We start from the raw sequence: 18562 nt of genomic DNA, 5'->3' as shown, positions 1-18562 counted from the left end.
AATATGTGTATTAATGGGGGAAATAAAAGCATTGTGTTTGTACAAAGGTCACGGACATTCGCATATCCTGGGTCTTGTTTGTATGTCTGCTGACAACCCGGAGACTACAGCCCCCACACAATACAACACTGGATTTGGATATGGAAAGCCCTGGCCTTTAGGTGTTTTGATGAACCTTTATTGGCACTGATGGGGTGATGCTTCTGTCCACCGTGAATAGCACCCCGACACTATTGTAGTGAAGAGCCCTCATGTGGGTGTAGTGCAGGGAAGGTGTCTGTTAAAGCAGGGCAGCCGGCACGTGACTGCCAAAAGAAATGTGTATGAATGAATCGTAGTGTGCCAGTAGTTTATTGGTAGAATGCACACTGGCTTTTGTGCTGATTTCATATATGTGCACAGAAAGGCTGCAGGCTTGGAAGCACAATATTAACCTTCTCTGGCATATAGAAACACTTCATATATTGAGGTGATCTGGAACTTGAGAGTGAGTGCTGCTGCAGTTCTCTCAATGCACCATGAGTAGCGTCCGGCACTATTTTAGTAGAGAGAGCAGGCGCTGACGTCAATGTGGTGCCAGCCTTTGATGGGTGATGCCTCTGTGGAGAATATGGGGATACTCTTAGCCCTTCTTTGGTGGTGGTTTGTAGCACTGATCATTGTTGGTTAGGCAGACAGCAGAGGTTGTTAAACCATACATCAGCACTTAGGAGCTATGAAGTTCACTGGGGCTCTTTTCTGTGGCCCTGTTCATGCTGTGTTTTTTGTTCTAGGCCCAGGCCATCTTTTCCATGGTCCTGTTAAGGCAATATGTGCTGTGAATGAACATTTTATACGTACACCTGGGGCCTAGTAGACACTTGGCACGAGTCTAATGATGACGCGTTTGTACTTTTTAAATCTGTAGGTGTGGTGTTACCTGGCACAGACTATGGGTGTCAGCATGGCGTTCTTGGGTTCAGGGCTTAGTTTTTATTGCAGAGATGATGTAGTGATTATTTGTGAAGTTTGAAAAGTAGGTATGTGGCATAGGACCGGTCAGGTTTTGTACTATGGGCTGTTTTCTGTGGTGCTGTCGAAGCAGTGTTTGCATTCTTATTTTGGAATGATCATACTCTGTTGTGTTTTGTGCTAGGCTCAGTGTTACCTGATTAAGAGCACATGGATGACGTGTTTTGTTGGGGGGCCACTTTTTTAAGGCACTAATGATCCAGTGATTGTTGTATGCATACTTCAAAGGATTGCATTCTCCCGCAGATTCCTCATCAGATAGATATCCTTCCAGCGTCAGCTGCTTGGAAACTTTTTCAACAAGGGGCGTAGTATGACTGAATGTCGATGGTTGTCGACTCTTGACTTGACCGTGCCACTCGGCACTAGACGTGACCTCAGCTGTATATATGTTGCATCACAATTCCCCCGTACCTCAGTTCCTTTTTTCTGCATGCTCAGCATGCTGTTTGTTTCAGAACCTTCGCATGAGAGAACATTTCAATTTGACATTCGTTGATATGTCAGCCCCTAAGGCTTCAGGATTCAAGGGCTGCCAGTACTGCTACTTAAGTGTCGATCACCGACCTGCATGGCATCTGCGTATAGTGTCTGAGGAAAGATCACAATATCGAAGAGTGCGGTTTGTGTCAGCAAATTAATTTGAAACCCTTAGGGAGCGATCAGCCAAATTAGCGATCGGGTGGCCCCAGTCGAAGTCCCTGGTACATTCGACTGTCAGGTCGTCTGTCCAAGAGACTGTAGGCCCCACACCCGAAAAGGAGGACAGGCGACATAAGAAGGCGAAGAAGCATTAGCACTCCCGAAGCCATTCATCCTCCTCAACCTCCCATAAGGAGAAAAAACACCATTGATGCAGACACAAATCCGATTCTTTGGAGGGATGCAGTAAGATCTGTCTGACCGGGCGCATCGTAAGAATAGTGGGAGGCATTCAACGATTAAATGCTCCAGATGTTTAAATCGGCCATACCAGGTACGACTCTGATCTCAACGCTGCAGGCTAATACAGCACCAGTTGCGGCCAGAGGTTCCAGCGCCAAAGTGACCAAGCCTGTTCCTATGCCCTTGTGCTCGACCACAAAGACTGGCAAAACGTCTCTAGAGCCGGAGGGCCCCAAGGTACCAGCGCCGACAGTCGAACTTTCGCTTATCGCTGAATCCCGATCAATGTTTTTCGACTCGGAGGTCGATTTTACAACGAGGAAGGGGGCGCAAGTGCATTTTAGCTTTGGGTTAGACATGTCTCTTGACCTGGATCTGCACCAGACTGCTCCTTATGGTCACCCTAATGCACAGTACAGAAGGACTGTGGAGAGGTGGTAGTAGAGGCCTTGGGTCTGGGCACTCCAGCTAAATCCCTTTTGGCCTATGAGCTAACGGACATCCTAGATAAGGTACAGCAAACAGAAAGGGCATTACCTTTTAATGTGGCTATCTCAGACCCCATAACCCCATAGTGGCAAAGGCCTTACTCCAAGCCAGCTGTGGATGCAGAACAAACGAAGAAATACACGCTGGCTAGGGGAGGGATTTACCTTTTTTGTCATCCCACCCCACGTCAGAAGGCCTAGTGGTACAGAGCTCTAGACCAGCCACATCCACCTCTAATCTCCCTACAGACGGGGAATCCAAGAGACGGATGTCCGGGCCAAAAAGATCTCCGCTTCAGGTAGCAAGGCCCTGAAGGTGATCAATGCATCATGCGCATTTGCTAAGTACTCTCACAGACTGTGGATACTCATGGCGGAAGCTGCAGAACACATCTTGGCTGATGAAATGAGGGATAGTTTCATGCAGATCATTGACAATGGCAAAGAGGTGGCATGGCAAACACTGCAGTCGGGCCAGGACACTGTGGATTGTTTAGCCTGTGCACTGGAGATGTTCTCTGTGTTAAGGAGGTCATTCCACCTTCACAACTCAGGATTCTCACTGAATTTCCAAGCCAAGCTTCTGGACATAGTTTTTCACGGTGAGCACCTGTCTGGCCCGAAGGCCGCTGAATCCATGGAGAAGTTAAAGGACTCCAAATTGGCTTCCAAGTCACTGGGCCTAGCTTTGCAGCAACCTGCATAGCAATCTTTCGGCTTCACCTTTAGGGGTAGAAGAAAAGGGCAAAACTCCTGCAAGCCAGGCAAGGGCAGATGTGTTTCTTGCATCCTGGATGGGGTAGAGGGGTCTCTAGGGGCCAGCACACTTAGTCAGCAGGGGCAACTGTGGCCACCAACTCGCTTGAAGTTCTCCCCACATTTTTCCCCAGTTGGAGGGAGAATTTCGAAGCATTTGGACAGGTGGAAGGAGATAACCTCTGACACCTGTGCCTTGCAGCTCGTCGAATGGGGGTACTGGCTACCATTTTTAAGAAAACCTTGAGACAGACAGAGCCCCGCCCCCAACAACAAACAGAACAGGAGCTCCAGGAGGAACCAGTAGCCCTGTTATTGAAGGATGCTGTGTGGAAGAGGTGCCACCTGAGCCGAGATGATCAGGCTGAAAATCTTGTTATTTTCTGGTACCAAAGAAAGGGGAAGGACTCCGTCTCATCCTGGACCATAGGGCCTTGAAAAAGTTCCTAAGGAAAGGCAAGTCCAGGAGGGTGATGTTGAAAGAAATTCTTCAGATTCTGCAATTTCAGGACTGGTTAGTGTTGCTGGACACATTTTCATTTGCCAATTCATCAGAGACACAGGTGATTCCAGAGATTCGTCATCGGGGACACTTGTTATCAATTTAAGGTGCTCCCCTTTGGCTTAACCTCTGCATCCAGGGTTTTCACCAAGCTGATGGCAGTGGTGGCGGTGCACCTCAGGAGGTCTGGTGTTCATGTATTCCCATACCTGGACGACTGGCTGATCAGAAGAAAAGTGTCTGGAGCAGGTATCGATGCATCTCGAGGAAACCTGCTCTCTGCTTCATGCCTTGGGCTTCTTGCAAACTTTTCAGAAGTTTCACGTCACGCCAAAACAGAGAAACTCCAATTCATCGGAGCAGTCCTGGATCCACTCTCCCACCCCCAAAGAAAGAGCCACCAGTGTTGGGCAAATGGTCAAGCTCCTCAAGAATCAGAACCGTTGACCAGCGGCTTGTTTCCTCTGCCCCATACGTCTCATGGCTTCCTGCATTTTTCTGGTGCCAGAGTCCAGACTATGAATGCTATCTCTGCAGTGGTTGTTAAGGGATCAATGGTCCCAGTACTCTGATGCCATGAAGAACATTCTCATGGTGTCTAGGTCACTGACCAGCGACGTCTCTTGGTGGCCCAGCAGGGAGAACATGACAGGGTAACCCTTTTGGCCTCTGAGGCCCTAAGCCCAAGTGGTCTCGGATGAATGGAGGGGCGCTCACTGTGGGGACCTGCAGTTGTGCACCTTTTGGTCACCAAAGGAATGCCAATCGCATATAAACAAGCTGGAGTTGCGGGCGATCAGGTTGGCCATGATGGCCTTTGCTCCCTCCCTCAAGGGGAAGCACATCCTCATTCTGACGGACAACACAGTGGCCGTGCACTACCTCAACAAACATGGGGGTGTTCAATCTCTGCCCCTATGCAGGGAGGTGCTGCAACTATGGTTCTGGTTACTGTAGAGGAAAGTGTGCCATGAAGTTTTAGAAGAGATCTTCACTCAGTGAAGTACCTGACAGTAGATGTGTTTGTCATGAGAACCAACGCAGTGTGCAGACAGTTTTACTTGAGGGAATTGGCAGCAAAGGGTGCACTGGGGGATGTGTTCCTGATGGAGTGGGTCTTCGACCTCCACCATGCGTTTATTAATTTAAATGTTTGTACCGCGCCAAATGCCCGCAGGTCTCAGAGTGCATATAAGACAAGACTAGACGCCAAACACGCAAGAGTCAGACCAGACGAGGACTGAGGAGAACCGGAAGCCCATTAATCAAGACTGAGATTGAAGAGGTGAGTCTTGATGGCCCTTTTGAATGGCAGGTAATCCTCAATTTGGCGTATAGAGGTGGGAAGTGAGTTCCAGAGAAGAGGGGCCTGGATGTCAAAGCTTGTGCCGCCAAAGCGAGCCAGTTTGAATCTTGGCTGGACAAGTACGAGAGCTGCAGATGAACAGAGATTTCTAGTGGATGTCTTGCTCTTAATGCGATCCGATAAGTATACTGGGCATGAGAGAGATAAGCACTTATGGGCAAGAGTGAGGGCCTTGTGTGAGATTCTCTGCCTCATGGGAAGCCAGTGCAGGGTTTTCCTGAAAGTGGGGATGTGTGTGACGCTAGATCTCAAAGATGGTGCGCACATCATTGTTCTGTGTGACCTGAAGTGCTCGGAAGTTGAGAACATTGGTGCCAGCCAGAAGACTATTACAGTAGTGAAGCCTAGAATGTATTAACGCTGTGGACAGCAATGCGCAAGTTTCAAAGGTTATGAAAGGTCGGATGTATTGTATGCGCTTGCTGATAAAACCGCATGCAGATCGGATGTAGGATATATGGGGCTTCATTGACAGTTCATCACCTATAGTTTTCACCTTTTTAGAGACCGGACTGATGTAATCAGTGATCAAGACGTCAGAGTAGTCCAATGTAAGCTTGCTCCGAGTGTGTTTGGTGGCAACCATCATGAGCTCTGTCTTCTTGTTATTTAGGGCTAAGGAGTTACAGGCCATCCAGTTCTGGATGGCACTGTAGATGTTAAGAGTGATAAGGTCCTGCTTGTAATGTCCGCTGAGCTGAAGAACAACCTGGGTGTTATCAGCATAGTTGGTATATTGGACACCCATGCTGTTCAACAGGTCAAGCAAAGGTTGAATGTAAATATTAAAAAGAAGCGGCGACAAGCACGAACCCTGCGGAACGCTGCATGTTTGTAATGGGGATAGAGTGGTTATTCTCGGCACAAACCCTTACTGTCCGTGGTCCCAAGAAGGAAGCGATCCACTTAGAGACTGAGATGGAGTAATTGGCGACCTCTCGGAGCCTAGTCACAAGTAGAGTGGGATCAACAAGATCGAAGGCTGCGGAGAGGTCCAATAGCATTAACAGAACAGACTGATTTTTGTCTGCCATGCAAGCCAGAGTGGACTTAAGGTCAAGTATAGCAGTTTCTGTGCCATGCCGAGCATGGTAACCAGATTATTGTGTTCCGAAGATATTGTGCTTATCCACATGAGAATGAAGTTGGATATAAGCAAGTTTGTCAAGATTCTTCAAAATGAAAGGTACATTGATAATAGGTCGGTAATTGTCTGTGATTGAGGGGTCCAAATTGTCTTTTTTCAGCAGTGGTGTAATCCACGCAGTTTTTAAAGAAGACGGAACTATGCCCTCATCAAAGGATAGATTCATCAGCCAGGGAAATGAGTCCTTGAAGATATTGATTGGACAGTCGTCTCCTGGACATGAGGTAGTTTTTAAATCCTGAACAACCTTGTGCACTTGTTCTTCTGAATGGTGACAAAGGGAAAACAAAGGAATGCTATTGATATTGTTGGTTGGAGTCGAGGAGGTATGTTCTGATAACACAGGGTCACAAGAATTAAGGCTGTTTTAATGTTTTCCTTATGGGGTGTAATTTTGGACAAGCAGCCTTTATGGACTTCTTAGCACCACTCTGAGTTCTTAACAAGGTTACTATTAGGAACCTGCTGGTCTTGGAATTCAGCTAAGATTTTAAACAATTCCCCAACATTGTACTGGGCATTGATTATTCTCTTATTATAATGGGTGGCTTTAGCAGAGATGATAAGCGCCTTGAATTCCGATAGACTTTTTACGTCTTAGTGGGACCTTGAAATGTGTCCCACCTTCATGTTTCACTGCTTCCAGGCAACCGTCTCATGACTGCAGGGGCTTAAATCTGGGGAACGGGGTGAGGTGTCCAAATGTAATTTAGCCAGTGATGTCTGCAGGGTCCTCACAGGTAAGTAGGCATAATTTGGTGCAGATTGATGGAACGGTGTGGGAATGTCTAAGGAACAAATAAACAGATTTGCCATTATATATAGGAGAGTCAGAGAAGGTAGTATCAGTCCACAGTAGATAAACATAATGAGTCCAAACCTTAAAACAAGTGTTCCACAAAGTTCAGGTTAAGAATCCAGTTTAGGCTACTTGGGTGACTTTCAGCAGTTATTCAAAGTTCATCCTTAGGCAACCAAGGTGCTTAATGGGGTAAATAGTACTAGAGCCAGTGCCCCAATGTATACGATTTGAAAAGATGTCCTGCAAAGGAAAGTGGTGCTTCCTCCAGATAGACCCTCGCCGATATCCTTTGTCGTTCCCTCACCAGATCTATTTTCTCTTCATATGGTCTCTGTGCTCTCTCCTTTCTCCTCTTCTCCCATTAATGGTGGCAACCACTGGGAGGCCCTCCTGGCCCCCTTCCACTCCTCTAAAGTCATCATTAATGTCTACCTGAATGGCACCGTCTTGCTCCAATGCCCTCAGGCCAATCTTCTCTTTGATAGATGTTTCTCACGCCTCATCAATTTCCTTTCTTATCCTGCTGTCCCCTCTCTCCCTTCTCCGGCGTCCTTGCCTCCCCCTTGGCTACCTTGCCCTCTCCTCCTTCCTCGTCTGCCCTCCCTTGGGCTCCGTCTACACCTCCTTCTACACCTCTGCAGGGCGAACCTCTGATCTGTACCCTTCCCTTGACTTCTCCATATTGCCACTCTCAACTCTCGCTCAGCCGTCAAACATGTCTCTGACATCTGCTGCCTCCTGGAAGAACTTGACCTCTATGTCCTCGTTCTCACCGAGACATGGTTCACGGCCACCTCTGTCACAAGCTTTGACAATCTCCTCCCTGATGGCTTCAAGATCTTCTCTGCAGCCAGATCCACCCATTCCTGAGAGGGTGTAGCCCTGATCTTCCTGCAGTGGATTCATGCCTCTGTCATTCCTATGAAGACCTACTCCTCTTTCGAATGCCTTGTCTGCAGGCTTTCTCTCCTCTCCTGGCCACTCTTACCGTGGCTACTATCTATTGGCCACTTGGTCAGATCACCTGCTTCCTCTCTGAGTGGGCGGACCTCTCCTCCTCCCCCCTGGCCTCAACCACCTAGCTCCTCCTTCTCCCCCCTCCAGACCTCAACATCCATCTGGATGCTCCCTACTCCTCTTCTGCGAACTCTGCGATTCTCTCTCACTTTCTACTCACTCTGCAGGGCACACGCTGGATGTTTTGATATCCTCTGACCTCCCCCTCTCCATCCCTCTGACCACTCCTCTCTCCTGGAGTGTTCACTCCCTCCTTTCCTCCCATCTGTCCCTCTCAGTATCTAGTCAATTCATCTAAACCTATTCCATCTAATACCATTCCATCTAAAAAATGTCCATCTAACGCATGTTTTTGAGCGGTAAAGGGTTGATCTTTGTTCAGGTGTATTTTAAAGGATAAAAAGAGGGGTTGGCGGGAGGGGGCAAAAAAGAAGAAAAAAAGAAAACAAAAAGAAAAAATAAATGCATTAGTAGGACATTTCTTAGATGGAAACATTTCGATGGAATGGCATTAGATGCAATGGCTTTAGATGAAATGACCATAAACCTTCCCTCTCTACCCCCCAGGCCAAGCCAACTCCAGCACTGCCACCTACCTTCTCATCCGACCCATGAAATGTGTCTCAGTTGAGGCTTTCGCTGCTGCTTTCTCCCCCCCCCCACCCTCCTCCTCTGGCTGACTCACATCCTGACACAGCCCTTTCCATGCTCTACTCTATCTCTGATACTCTTGATGTTGTTGCCCCTGTCCACACCACCTTCTACACCTCTGCAGGGCGTACCTCTGATCTGTACCCTTCCCCTGAAGTCCTTCAAGGATGGCAACCTTCTCCATATAGTCACTGTCTCTAGAGCTCTGGTTCTCTTTAGGATGGACTACTGCAACAGCCTCTTTCTAAATCTGTCTGCTTCGACTCTCCGCCCTCTCCAACTCATCCAGAACAGGACTGCGAGACTTGTCCTTGGCCTCAAGCCCTGGGATTGTATCTCTCCAGCCCTGAAATCTCTTCATTGGCTCCCAGTGGCTGCAAGGATTAAATTCAAGATCCTTTGCATTGTCCACAAGGCATTCTGGGGCCTGGCTCCAAAATACATTCAACTCTCCCTCCGTAAATACCTTCCTACTCGAGCTCTTCGCTCCTCCACCTCCCCCTCCCTCAGGGTCAGTCGCTTCTCCAAGCAACGAGTTGGGGTAGATCTCTTACCTCGGCTGGGGCCTCCATCTGGAACAGCCTCCCTGCGCCTCTCAAACTTGAGGAGAACCATCTCCGGTTCCGGAAGCACCTCAAGACCTTCCTTTTTGCTTCTGCCTTCGCTCTTCCTCTCCTGACCTGTCTACTTCGGCACTGGGCCACTGGTTACCCTCTGATTTTCGGACCCAGCCACACACTCGCACTGCCTCCTGGCAACCCTTGCACTTGTGTCTGTATCTGTAACCCTACAGTCCCCTTACCTGCACTTATTAGACATCCCTTGTCTGTGCTTTAACCTTGCACTTGCCGCCCTGCTGGCTGCCCTACCAGTTGTTGTTTTATCCCGTGCTCAGCACTTTCCACTCCTCCCCTCTCCCTTGCACTTTCCCCCTTCCCTCTCCCCTGCACTTGCACGTTTTCAGTGTCACTGGGCATAGCAAGGTCGTTGTTCTGTCCTCCCTTGCCTCGTTGTGCTCCGACACACTTGTGTATGAGCGCGATACAAATAAAATATCATATCATATATCATACCAATCCAAGTCTTGCAGGGAGACCCTAGTCAGGATTCCTATGGTCCGGTTCCACCGTCAAAGAAAAGGATGGAACTTTACAGCCAGTGTTATCCAGTGGGGACCAGAGGGACTTCCAAGAAGGCATGCAGTAGTGCTACAATAGACTTAAATGGGGGACAGTGTCCCCCAGAACTAGTAGCCTCAAGGATGTACCAGCTCCCCCAACACCAGGTGTTAAAAATACCTCACTCCCAAAAATCAGGTAAGGGTCTCAAAACAGTGAGCATATATCCTGGGGGTCCCGTTTAATCGGATAAGAAAGCTGCAACCCGAGAAATGGTTCCTATAATTCATGACTCGTTAAAGTATTTACAATCAATCGTAAAAGACCATCTTTGCATACAACCTTGGGCCTAGCTTGACACATCAATACACTCACCTTAATCGTAGTTTATCGAATGTATTACAGTATCGTATAACCGGGTTCAACATTTCAAGTTGCATGCTACTAGCCAGCCATAATAAGTCACTCACCATCTTCATTCTATACATATACACACAGCCCACCGTTTCTTACTCGCCAAGAGCCAATTATCACTAGCCAGTGGTGAATGCAAATTTTGCACCCCCACTGCATGTACTCTGGTGATTTGCATTTTTTAATTTATACTTAAGCTACCTAACATCCCAAAGCAGGGTTTCTTAATATCTATAGCATTATACCACAGCCGTTCTGGTAGACTGGTCTAGCAATCTGCATCCTCAGGGCTCCTATGGTTTTGCAATGCAGTTCACAACTTGTCACAATAGCCATTAAAAATGGATTGCATTTAAGTATGAGCTCTAGTGCAGTCCACACTTAAGTAGCATCTGATTGAAAAATGCAGGATACTGATTTCTGCTATTAGAACAAACCATTGATGACCCTACATTTAACATTTGAGCAGAAAGGGGTACACAAAATACCTGGGTGGTCAGGATTAAGGTGGTGTGCGGAAGTGAGGACACTGACGCACAGGTGGCAAATTTAAACAATCAGCTTTATTTAGGTTTTAAAAAGAAAAGGAAAACCTTACCTATCCCTAATTCTAAGAGGGGTTTCCCTGCCTCAACGTAAATACTAAGGCTCCTGCCAGAATGTTCGAAACCAATGAAGTCCAATGTCCTGTGTTCAAAAACCTAACTCTGTCCCTTACAGTCTAAACCGACTCTAACAAACACAAAAAGGTTGGTGGTCCAGAAGAGTGACTCCCTTCTTCTAGACAGCAGGTTTGCACCCAGATTCTCCCAGGGTAGTTCCGCCTGACAGAATGACTCTCATTTCTCAGACGGCAATCCTTTTCCTTCAGAGGTCAACAAAGTTCCACTAACGGCAAAGCAAGTTGACTTCCAAAGGTTCCTCTGCATTAGGTGGATGACTGCCTCCAGATAACGTTTCTCTGGTTCTCCCAAAACAAAACACAAATGTTCCCTTCACCAGGGTCAATGGGGGTCATTCCGAGTATGGTGGTAGCCATGGAGTAATTAGCTCCATGGCTGCCTCCCATACCGGTACCGACTCTAGTCTAGTTCAATGGGGACTTACCGGTCCATTCCGACCCTAGAGGGACCGGTTAGTCCCCATTGAACAAACAATTCCCCATTCCCATTGAGCCCCCATAGGGCTCAATGGGAATGGGGAAGGCGCTAATAACGGTACCGCAAATTGCGGTACCGTTATTAGCTCTGAGGTCCCTTAACAGGTCCCGTCCAGAACGGCTGGTCAGACCAGCCGTTACTGGAGGGACCCGCTAAGGGACCTCAGAATTGGGCGGTAAGGGATTACCGGTGTCCTTACCGGTGCCGGTAATCCCTTACCGCCCCCCTCATAATGACCCCCAATGTCTTCCTTCCCCTGATCTTTCTCAGGTTTCTAAGGAAACAATACAGTTCACAATGCCTGGGAATGACTACCTTCCCCTGGGCTTTCCCTCCCAATTGTAAAGTCTCTTGTAGGTCCCAGACCTCTGCTTCTGCTTGGGCCAACTTGGCTCACTTCCCTGGCAAGCATGGTCATTAGTAAATTTGTCTGTGGTTTCCCTTCTTCTCATGGGAGTGGCTCCCAGACCCCTCTACTGTGCGTGCGGGTACTTGGAGCCCTCTTCTACCAAGTAGCACCATAAGGAAGATAACTTGTGTGGTTCTCATGTAATGGGCCCCAGACCCCTCTTTTTTGCGTGAGGGCACTTGGGCCCTTTCCTCCAAGGTACCGCCACGAGGAAGATGACTCATGTTACTCTCATGTAGCAGTTGGTCCCAGACCCCTCTTCTTTGCCTTTGGATATTTGGGGCCCTTTCCTCCCAAGTAGTGCCACTGGGAAGATCACTTGTGATGTTTTTCATTTGGTGGGTCCCAGACGCTTAAGCTTCTCTTGTTGTGGGACAGACCTGGTTAACTTGCCTACCAGGTACTGCGACTATGAAGATGCTGACTGCACCATCTTAGTTTCCCACCAGCCACCCAGAGTGCTCCCACTACCTCTAGGCAGCCTTGTAGTGGGCTCTGGTCCGGCCAGGAACACTGCAATCTCAATCTTCCTCTGGGCAGCGTTGTCTTCCCTTCACACACTTCCAGGCTTCAAGAACACCGGGGGCTTCTCTCTGCCAGCTCACCTTTTGGTCCTTCCACCCTGGACTGGCCCTGGTCCTTCCAGCTCCCCTCTTGGTGCCTTGGTCTGCTTCCCTACACCTTCATGCACTGTGCTGACTCCTACAGCTCCTCTAGGGAGGATTAGACAATGGCTCCCTGAGTCTCTCTTCCTTTTCTACTACTCTACATTGACCAATGAGTATCTGTCAACAACTAGACTGCTCATTATGGTTCTTTATGGCTCTGCTTCTCCTCGTCACCGCAGTACTTATTCCAAGTTGTCTAGACCACTTATGTTGGTTCTGCGGGGGCACTCTGTATTGCTCCATGCATCTTCTTCGTCCCAGTACTGATCTTTAGGACTCCCAGTGAGTCAGAGGTGTTCTTGTTCATCTGTCTTGTGGTGGAATTTACATGGGTAGTCCCTACTCCTTCTCGTCTCAGTACTTGTTAAAGAAGTGGAAGTGTCTACCTTTCACAAGTACATGGAAATGTAGGGGGCTATGGGATCCGGTACAGGGTAAGAGGGTGAGGGAGGTTGTGAAGGGGTAGACTTAGACCGCATTCCCCCCAGAATATCATCCTTTGTCCCATAAGGGTTTTCCCTCCCCAGGTGTCCTCCCTCAGTGTGCCATCCCCAGGGAGACTATTGGACTGTGGACTCACTGCCCTGACCCCATGGGAAGGCCCCCCACCCCCTTACGGAAGAAGGGACGACATCCAAGGATTTGTCACAATGGTTAGAAATGAGTAAAGCATATATGTTTGGTTTGGTTTTTTTATTTATAATTCCGCACCTGACCCGAAGGTATCTAGGCGCAGTGCAATATAAGGCAAATTCCTGGTTACACATGCATGGATAAACTTTACAATAAATTATCTTAATTACACAGGTGATCTAGATAATAAAAAATATAACTATGTACTAAGGCAGTTTCAGAATTTTTACAGTAATTATAATACAGGCGGAGCACAAGGATAAAGTGTATGTATATATATATATATATATATATATATATATATATATATATATATAGTACAGGTTGGAGTATTAGTAGGGGAGAGAGTTCCAAAGTTGGGCAGCCAGGACCGGGGAAACTATTCCCACCAGCTTTTTGGAGTTTGTATCTGGGCACTTGTAGAAGGCTCAGACTAGCTGATTTGGTAAGTCTGGCGTGTTGTTTCGTGGCAGATTTGGCAGAGAGGTATTGTGGGGTGGCATTATTGAGGAATGTATAGGGAAGGGATGCTGTTTTAAGATGGATTCTTTCTTTGATCGAGAGCCAGTTATGGTCTCTTCTTATGGAAGAGATGTGTTGTTTGCGTGGAATGCTCAAGGCTGCCCTGAGAGCGTTGTTTTGCAGAATCTGCAGTTTTTTGTGATGTATTTGTTGGCCTCAAGATATAGTCTGTTACAGTAGTCAATTGTTGATAATATTAGGGCTCTGGCCAAGGTGATACAGCTTTCTGTAGAGAGGAAGGGTTTGCAAGCTCGGATGAGTTTGCATGTATAGGCACTAGCCGAGGCAGTGGCGCTTACCTGTTTCCTCAGGTTGAGAGAGGAATCTAAGTAGAAACATAGTGTTTTACTTCACTAGCGACTTTTATGATGTTGCCGTCAATATTAAATTAGCGATATTGTTCCCCAAGTTTGGAGATGTTGATGGGCGTGGCTAGAAGGAGGAGTTCCTGCGGTTGTCCATACTGTGTTGCCTTATATGCAATTCACATGAATGAAAGTTATTTATAAAGGTTTTGCAAGAATGTACCCAAAGGTAGAACTGCTTGCATCAGTGGAGAACTCTAGGTACTGTCATTTGTCCAAACACGCAAGCTTGAATAAGTGCTCATTCTCTGCCATGTTCTCTGCTCCTAATGTGTGGTGGTCGTGCCACGTTCACAATTCATCCCGCTTAGAGGTAAAGTGGTACAGATGCCGCAATTATTGCACAGCTCTCCCAAATGATCCTGAATGATCAACATTTGGAACTAAAGGCTTCACATGGAACACTGGTCGGGTTTTACTGGTTCCTCAAACGCGAATGTGCAGCAGGTTTACATTCGACCAAGATATGTGGCAAAATGTTCTGCACAAATGTAATCCCCATCAATTTCACAGCATTGGTCTTGATGTATATGAACATGTGCCCTCAAAAGTCACCAATTAACTTGCAAACAGTGACTTATTTGTCCTAATGAATTTTTGCTTAGATGCCTGGGGGTTGTAGATGCGCCTCTCATCTCTACAGTCAGCCAAGTATCCAAGTACCTGTACACTGAATTTAAAACCCCTACAAACCAACAGATCCTGCTCTATTCGGTTTGGCAAAGAAAATCCCTCTTAAACAGGCCTAAGAGATAATATTCTGAGTTCAGGAAAATATTAAGATGCCTATCTACTGTGCTGCAACAATGTAAACCTGCAAAAATCCAGAATAAGTGAGTGAAGTGGGAGATACTCAAATGTATACAGACCTGCTGTAAAACACCAAGACCAGGTTTATGGACACGTTGCTTTTATTCTCCATGGCCTGCATCCTCTGAATGTGCTCCACTGTGTCTTGTCAAATACTTAATTATTCAGTGTATTTCAATTGTTTTTTTTGTTTTTTTAGAATATTCACCAAAAGGGTAACCTTCCAAGGTCTCTGCCACAGTCAAGGTAAATATTGCTCATTGCAACTGTGGGTTATTTATTTACTCATCTGATTGGTGATGCAGGTATTTACATAGATTGCGTGCCTTTCCTGAATGGATGCATGGAATGAGAGGGCAGTGACTGCCAGTGAGTCTGATTGGTGATGCTGGCATTTACACAGAATGAGTGCCTTCCCTGAATGGATGCATGGAATGAGAGGGCAGTGACTGCCAGTGAGTCTGATTGGTGATGCAGGCATTTACACAGAATGAGTGCCTTCCCGGAATGGATGCATGGAATGAGAGGGCAGTGACTGCCAGTGGGCCTCATTACGACCCAGGCGGTAAGTTACCGCCTGGGCCGTGACTTTACCACCATGGCGTAAACTACGTTTACGCCATGGTGGTTGGCGGACTTACCGCCCCATTCCGAGGTCGGCGGGGCGGTAAGTCCCCAATCCCCATTTACCCTTCCCCATTCCCATTTTTGCCCCATAGGGCATAATGGGAGTGGGGAAGGCGTTAATTACGCCACCGTAAATTACGGTGGCGTAATTAACACCAAGTTCCCTTACCGCCATGGTTTTTTACACCCGCTAGAAGCAGGTGTAAAATCCGCCATGGCGGAAAGGGAACTCGTGATTGGCGGTAAGGGGTCGGCGCAGCTAACGATGGCGCTAACCCCTTACCGCCAGGGTCGTAATGAGGCCCAGTGAGTCTGATTGATGATGCAGGCATTTACACAGAATGAGTGCCTTCCCTGAATGGATGCATGGAATGAGAGGGCAGTGACTGCCAGTGAGTCTGATTGGTGATGCAGGCATTTACACAGAATGAGTGCTTTCCCTGAATGGATGCATGGAATGAGAGGACAGTGACTGCCAGTGAGTCTGATTGGTGATGCAGGTATTTACACAGAATGAGTGCCTTCCCTGAATGGATGCATGGAATGAGGGGGCAGTGACTGCCAGTGAGTCTGATTGTTGATGCAGGTATTTACACAGAATGAGTGCCTTCCCTGAATGGATGCATGGAATGAGAGGGCAGTGACTGCCAGTGAGCAATCCGGGCACACAGGATCCATCTATATATATATATATATATATATATATATATATATATATATATATATATATATATATATATATATATATATATATATATATATATATATATATATATATATATATATATATATATACCTGTGTGATGGGCTGAATTATTGTAATTTATATTGGGCATAACATAAGAGTATCAGGCAGCATTAACTGCATTTGAAACATAGAAAGCAGTAGTGGAGTATGACAAAAACTGTATAGTAATAAGTAAAAGATTTCCTGAGAGTTCATAGAGCAAGGATGGGGAGATTATTCTGCAGCCCAGGGCCCAATACTGAGAAACACCCATCTCCCCTAGAGGTAAAGCGCGAAATAGGGATGGTCAGCAGATGTTGTGAGGTGTTGCGAATGGTGGGTGCATTCTTTTCTAGAGCATAAAGCAGAATGTATGCTCCTTCTCCGGGCACATGTCCTTGGACCTGTAAAGCATGCAAGAGAACTAGTCTACCAGTCAAACAATCTTTTTTTTTTTTTTAAACTTTATTTTTTGGTTTTTCACTTTTGGTTTTACATAACAACAAACATGCAAGCACCACTTGGGTGCAACTACAATCCCAGTGTCCCCTAGCCCGCCCCTCCCCCCTGTGAAAACAAAGAAATTGATATGAGGCTGGGAAGCCCAAAAGGAACACACCAACACAGGTTACAAAGGACATACAAGTGTTTTATTTAAAAGCTACAACAGTTACCAAAAGTCAATTGACAAACGGATAGCTATTCGGCTCTCAGAGTAACGTAACGAACTTCAACGAAGGTTCGATGCATTAGTAGAGAGACCGTACATTGGAATACTTGGGCTTTTATATCCTTTATCCAGCCCTTGGCCAACCCCCTCGCGGGTTAATCATTCTCGGGACCAGGCCTAGGGTTCCTTGCCAGGTCAATCCTATAATGTATGCATTTTGATCAGTTCCGCTGATACAGTTGTTCATTTACACATAGGTCAATGATAGGACAAGGTCTCAGTTCGCGACCCCGACAAGTGGCCTGCAGGCATATTAATTATTTGTGTGCGCGCAGGTCACAACGGCCAGAATCTCCCTCAAAATGTTATTCGGCCTCCATTTTGATGTTCAGGGTGACTTCCACTTTACAAGAGAACCTAAAATGGCGGCTAAATCCAAGATGGCGACTTACACAATTTTTCATTAAGGTCAAGACCTTGCCGCGGAGTCTATTTACTTGATATTTTAGACAACTTGGCATAGGCCAATACACATTCAAATACTGCGATAGGAGGCATATTATCATTTCAATTCCAACAGACCCTCCTTTTGGCCTATGCCAAGTGCTAATATCATTTCTAATACTTTTGCAAATAACTCCATGTACTGTCATCCATACATCCCGAATCATTGTCTGTAATATCTATAGCCATTAGGTCGTTCATCAGAACCTCTTGTAACACAAACTCTTTGGATGCTGTATCTGGGGCATACATTCTATGCCCTATTGTGCTCGCTGCTTGGGCACAACATCCCCCTAGCATTCCACATATACTCGGAAGACATTGAAAACAGCAACAAAGGAATAGCAGGATCCCCAAAATAACTAAAATAACAGAAAGCACCTTCCAACCCCAAGATCGTAAAGAATCCCAGAACCAGGTGCTAAGATTCCAATCTCCTACAGGGATATGTACTTCAGAACTAAGAATATGCAAGTTCTGTATTGCTTTAAAAATTGTCGGCGAGGAATCTGGTACGAAAACACAGCAAGCGGACCCCACCAATTTGCATACTCCACCTCGTTCCGCCAAAATGACATCTAATGCCATCCGATTTTGGAGTGCTACCAATCTTATTGCTTTTTGTTCTGTCATATTGTAGAGTATGTCCGTGGTCCGGTTGATTGTTCTCTCCAGTACCCTTGCTAATCCCCTAATGTTCTCAGAGTTTGTTATTTGTCCCCAAAAGGGCACAACTGATTTTGCTATATCTCCCAATACTTGCCCAGGGGTATCTCCATTCTTGTTCCGCCGTGGGCGAGCCTTAGAAACCTCCAATGTACTAGCTACAAATACCCCGGGTAACAGGATTCCTAAATAACAGGTTCCCTGCCAATCCTTGGGCAACCAGGGAAATGCTAAACTACCACAAACAAAATATACAGGCCCCCCTACATACAGAGGCCTGTTTTCTCCAGTCAAATTTACAATGTTCATACAACCTTCAAAATCTCCCATTGGCCGAGTGCCATTTCTTTGTACACAAAAGGGGACCGAGTCAGGGCTATGATTTATAGAGTACGAAGGAGGCACGGCGTCCTTATTGCCTATCGGAGCCATTTTAAAGGAAACTAAAGTTTGAAAAGGAAGAGACAGTTTATCAGACGGCCTAATAGAAGCAACATTAGGTTTACTTCTATTTGCAAAAAGCGAGCATCCCAGGGGAGTTAATTCACGTTTCTCGAAATCCTTCAAATTAGTTCCATCAAAATTCCCTGAGATGCTATCATTCCAACGGCCAAAGAATAGTGCTCTAAGAGAGGCATAGCAAG

General features: G+C 46.6%; 1 protein-coding gene across 8 annotated transcripts in view; it reads left to right on the top strand.

Moving 5' to 3' along the window:
* AGBL5 (AGBL carboxypeptidase 5) overlaps window positions 1-18562 on the top strand; it is a 1732162-nt gene that overhangs the window by 1638817 nt on the left and 74783 nt on the right. For 7 of the 8 annotated variants that reach the window (XM_069605526.1, XM_069605530.1, XM_069605525.1 and 4 more), the window contains one exon: window positions 14924-14970. The exons of the other annotated variant lie outside the window; for it this stretch is intronic. In XM_069605526.1, the coding sequence (XP_069461627.1) occupies window positions 14924-14970 (47 nt within the window). The remainder of the gene's footprint in view (window positions 1-14923; window positions 14971-18562) is intronic. 8 annotated transcript variants of the gene reach the window in all.

Source organism: Ambystoma mexicanum, chromosome 4p (assembly GCF_040938575.1).
Source record: "Ambystoma mexicanum isolate Mex_15411 chromosome 4p, UKY_AmexF1_1, whole genome shotgun sequence".
In the NCBI taxonomy this organism is placed as follows: domain Eukaryota; kingdom Metazoa; phylum Chordata; class Amphibia; order Caudata; family Ambystomatidae; genus Ambystoma; species Ambystoma mexicanum.
Note: the sequence above shows the minus strand (reverse complement) of the source record. Positions and strands in the feature narration are given on the sequence as shown.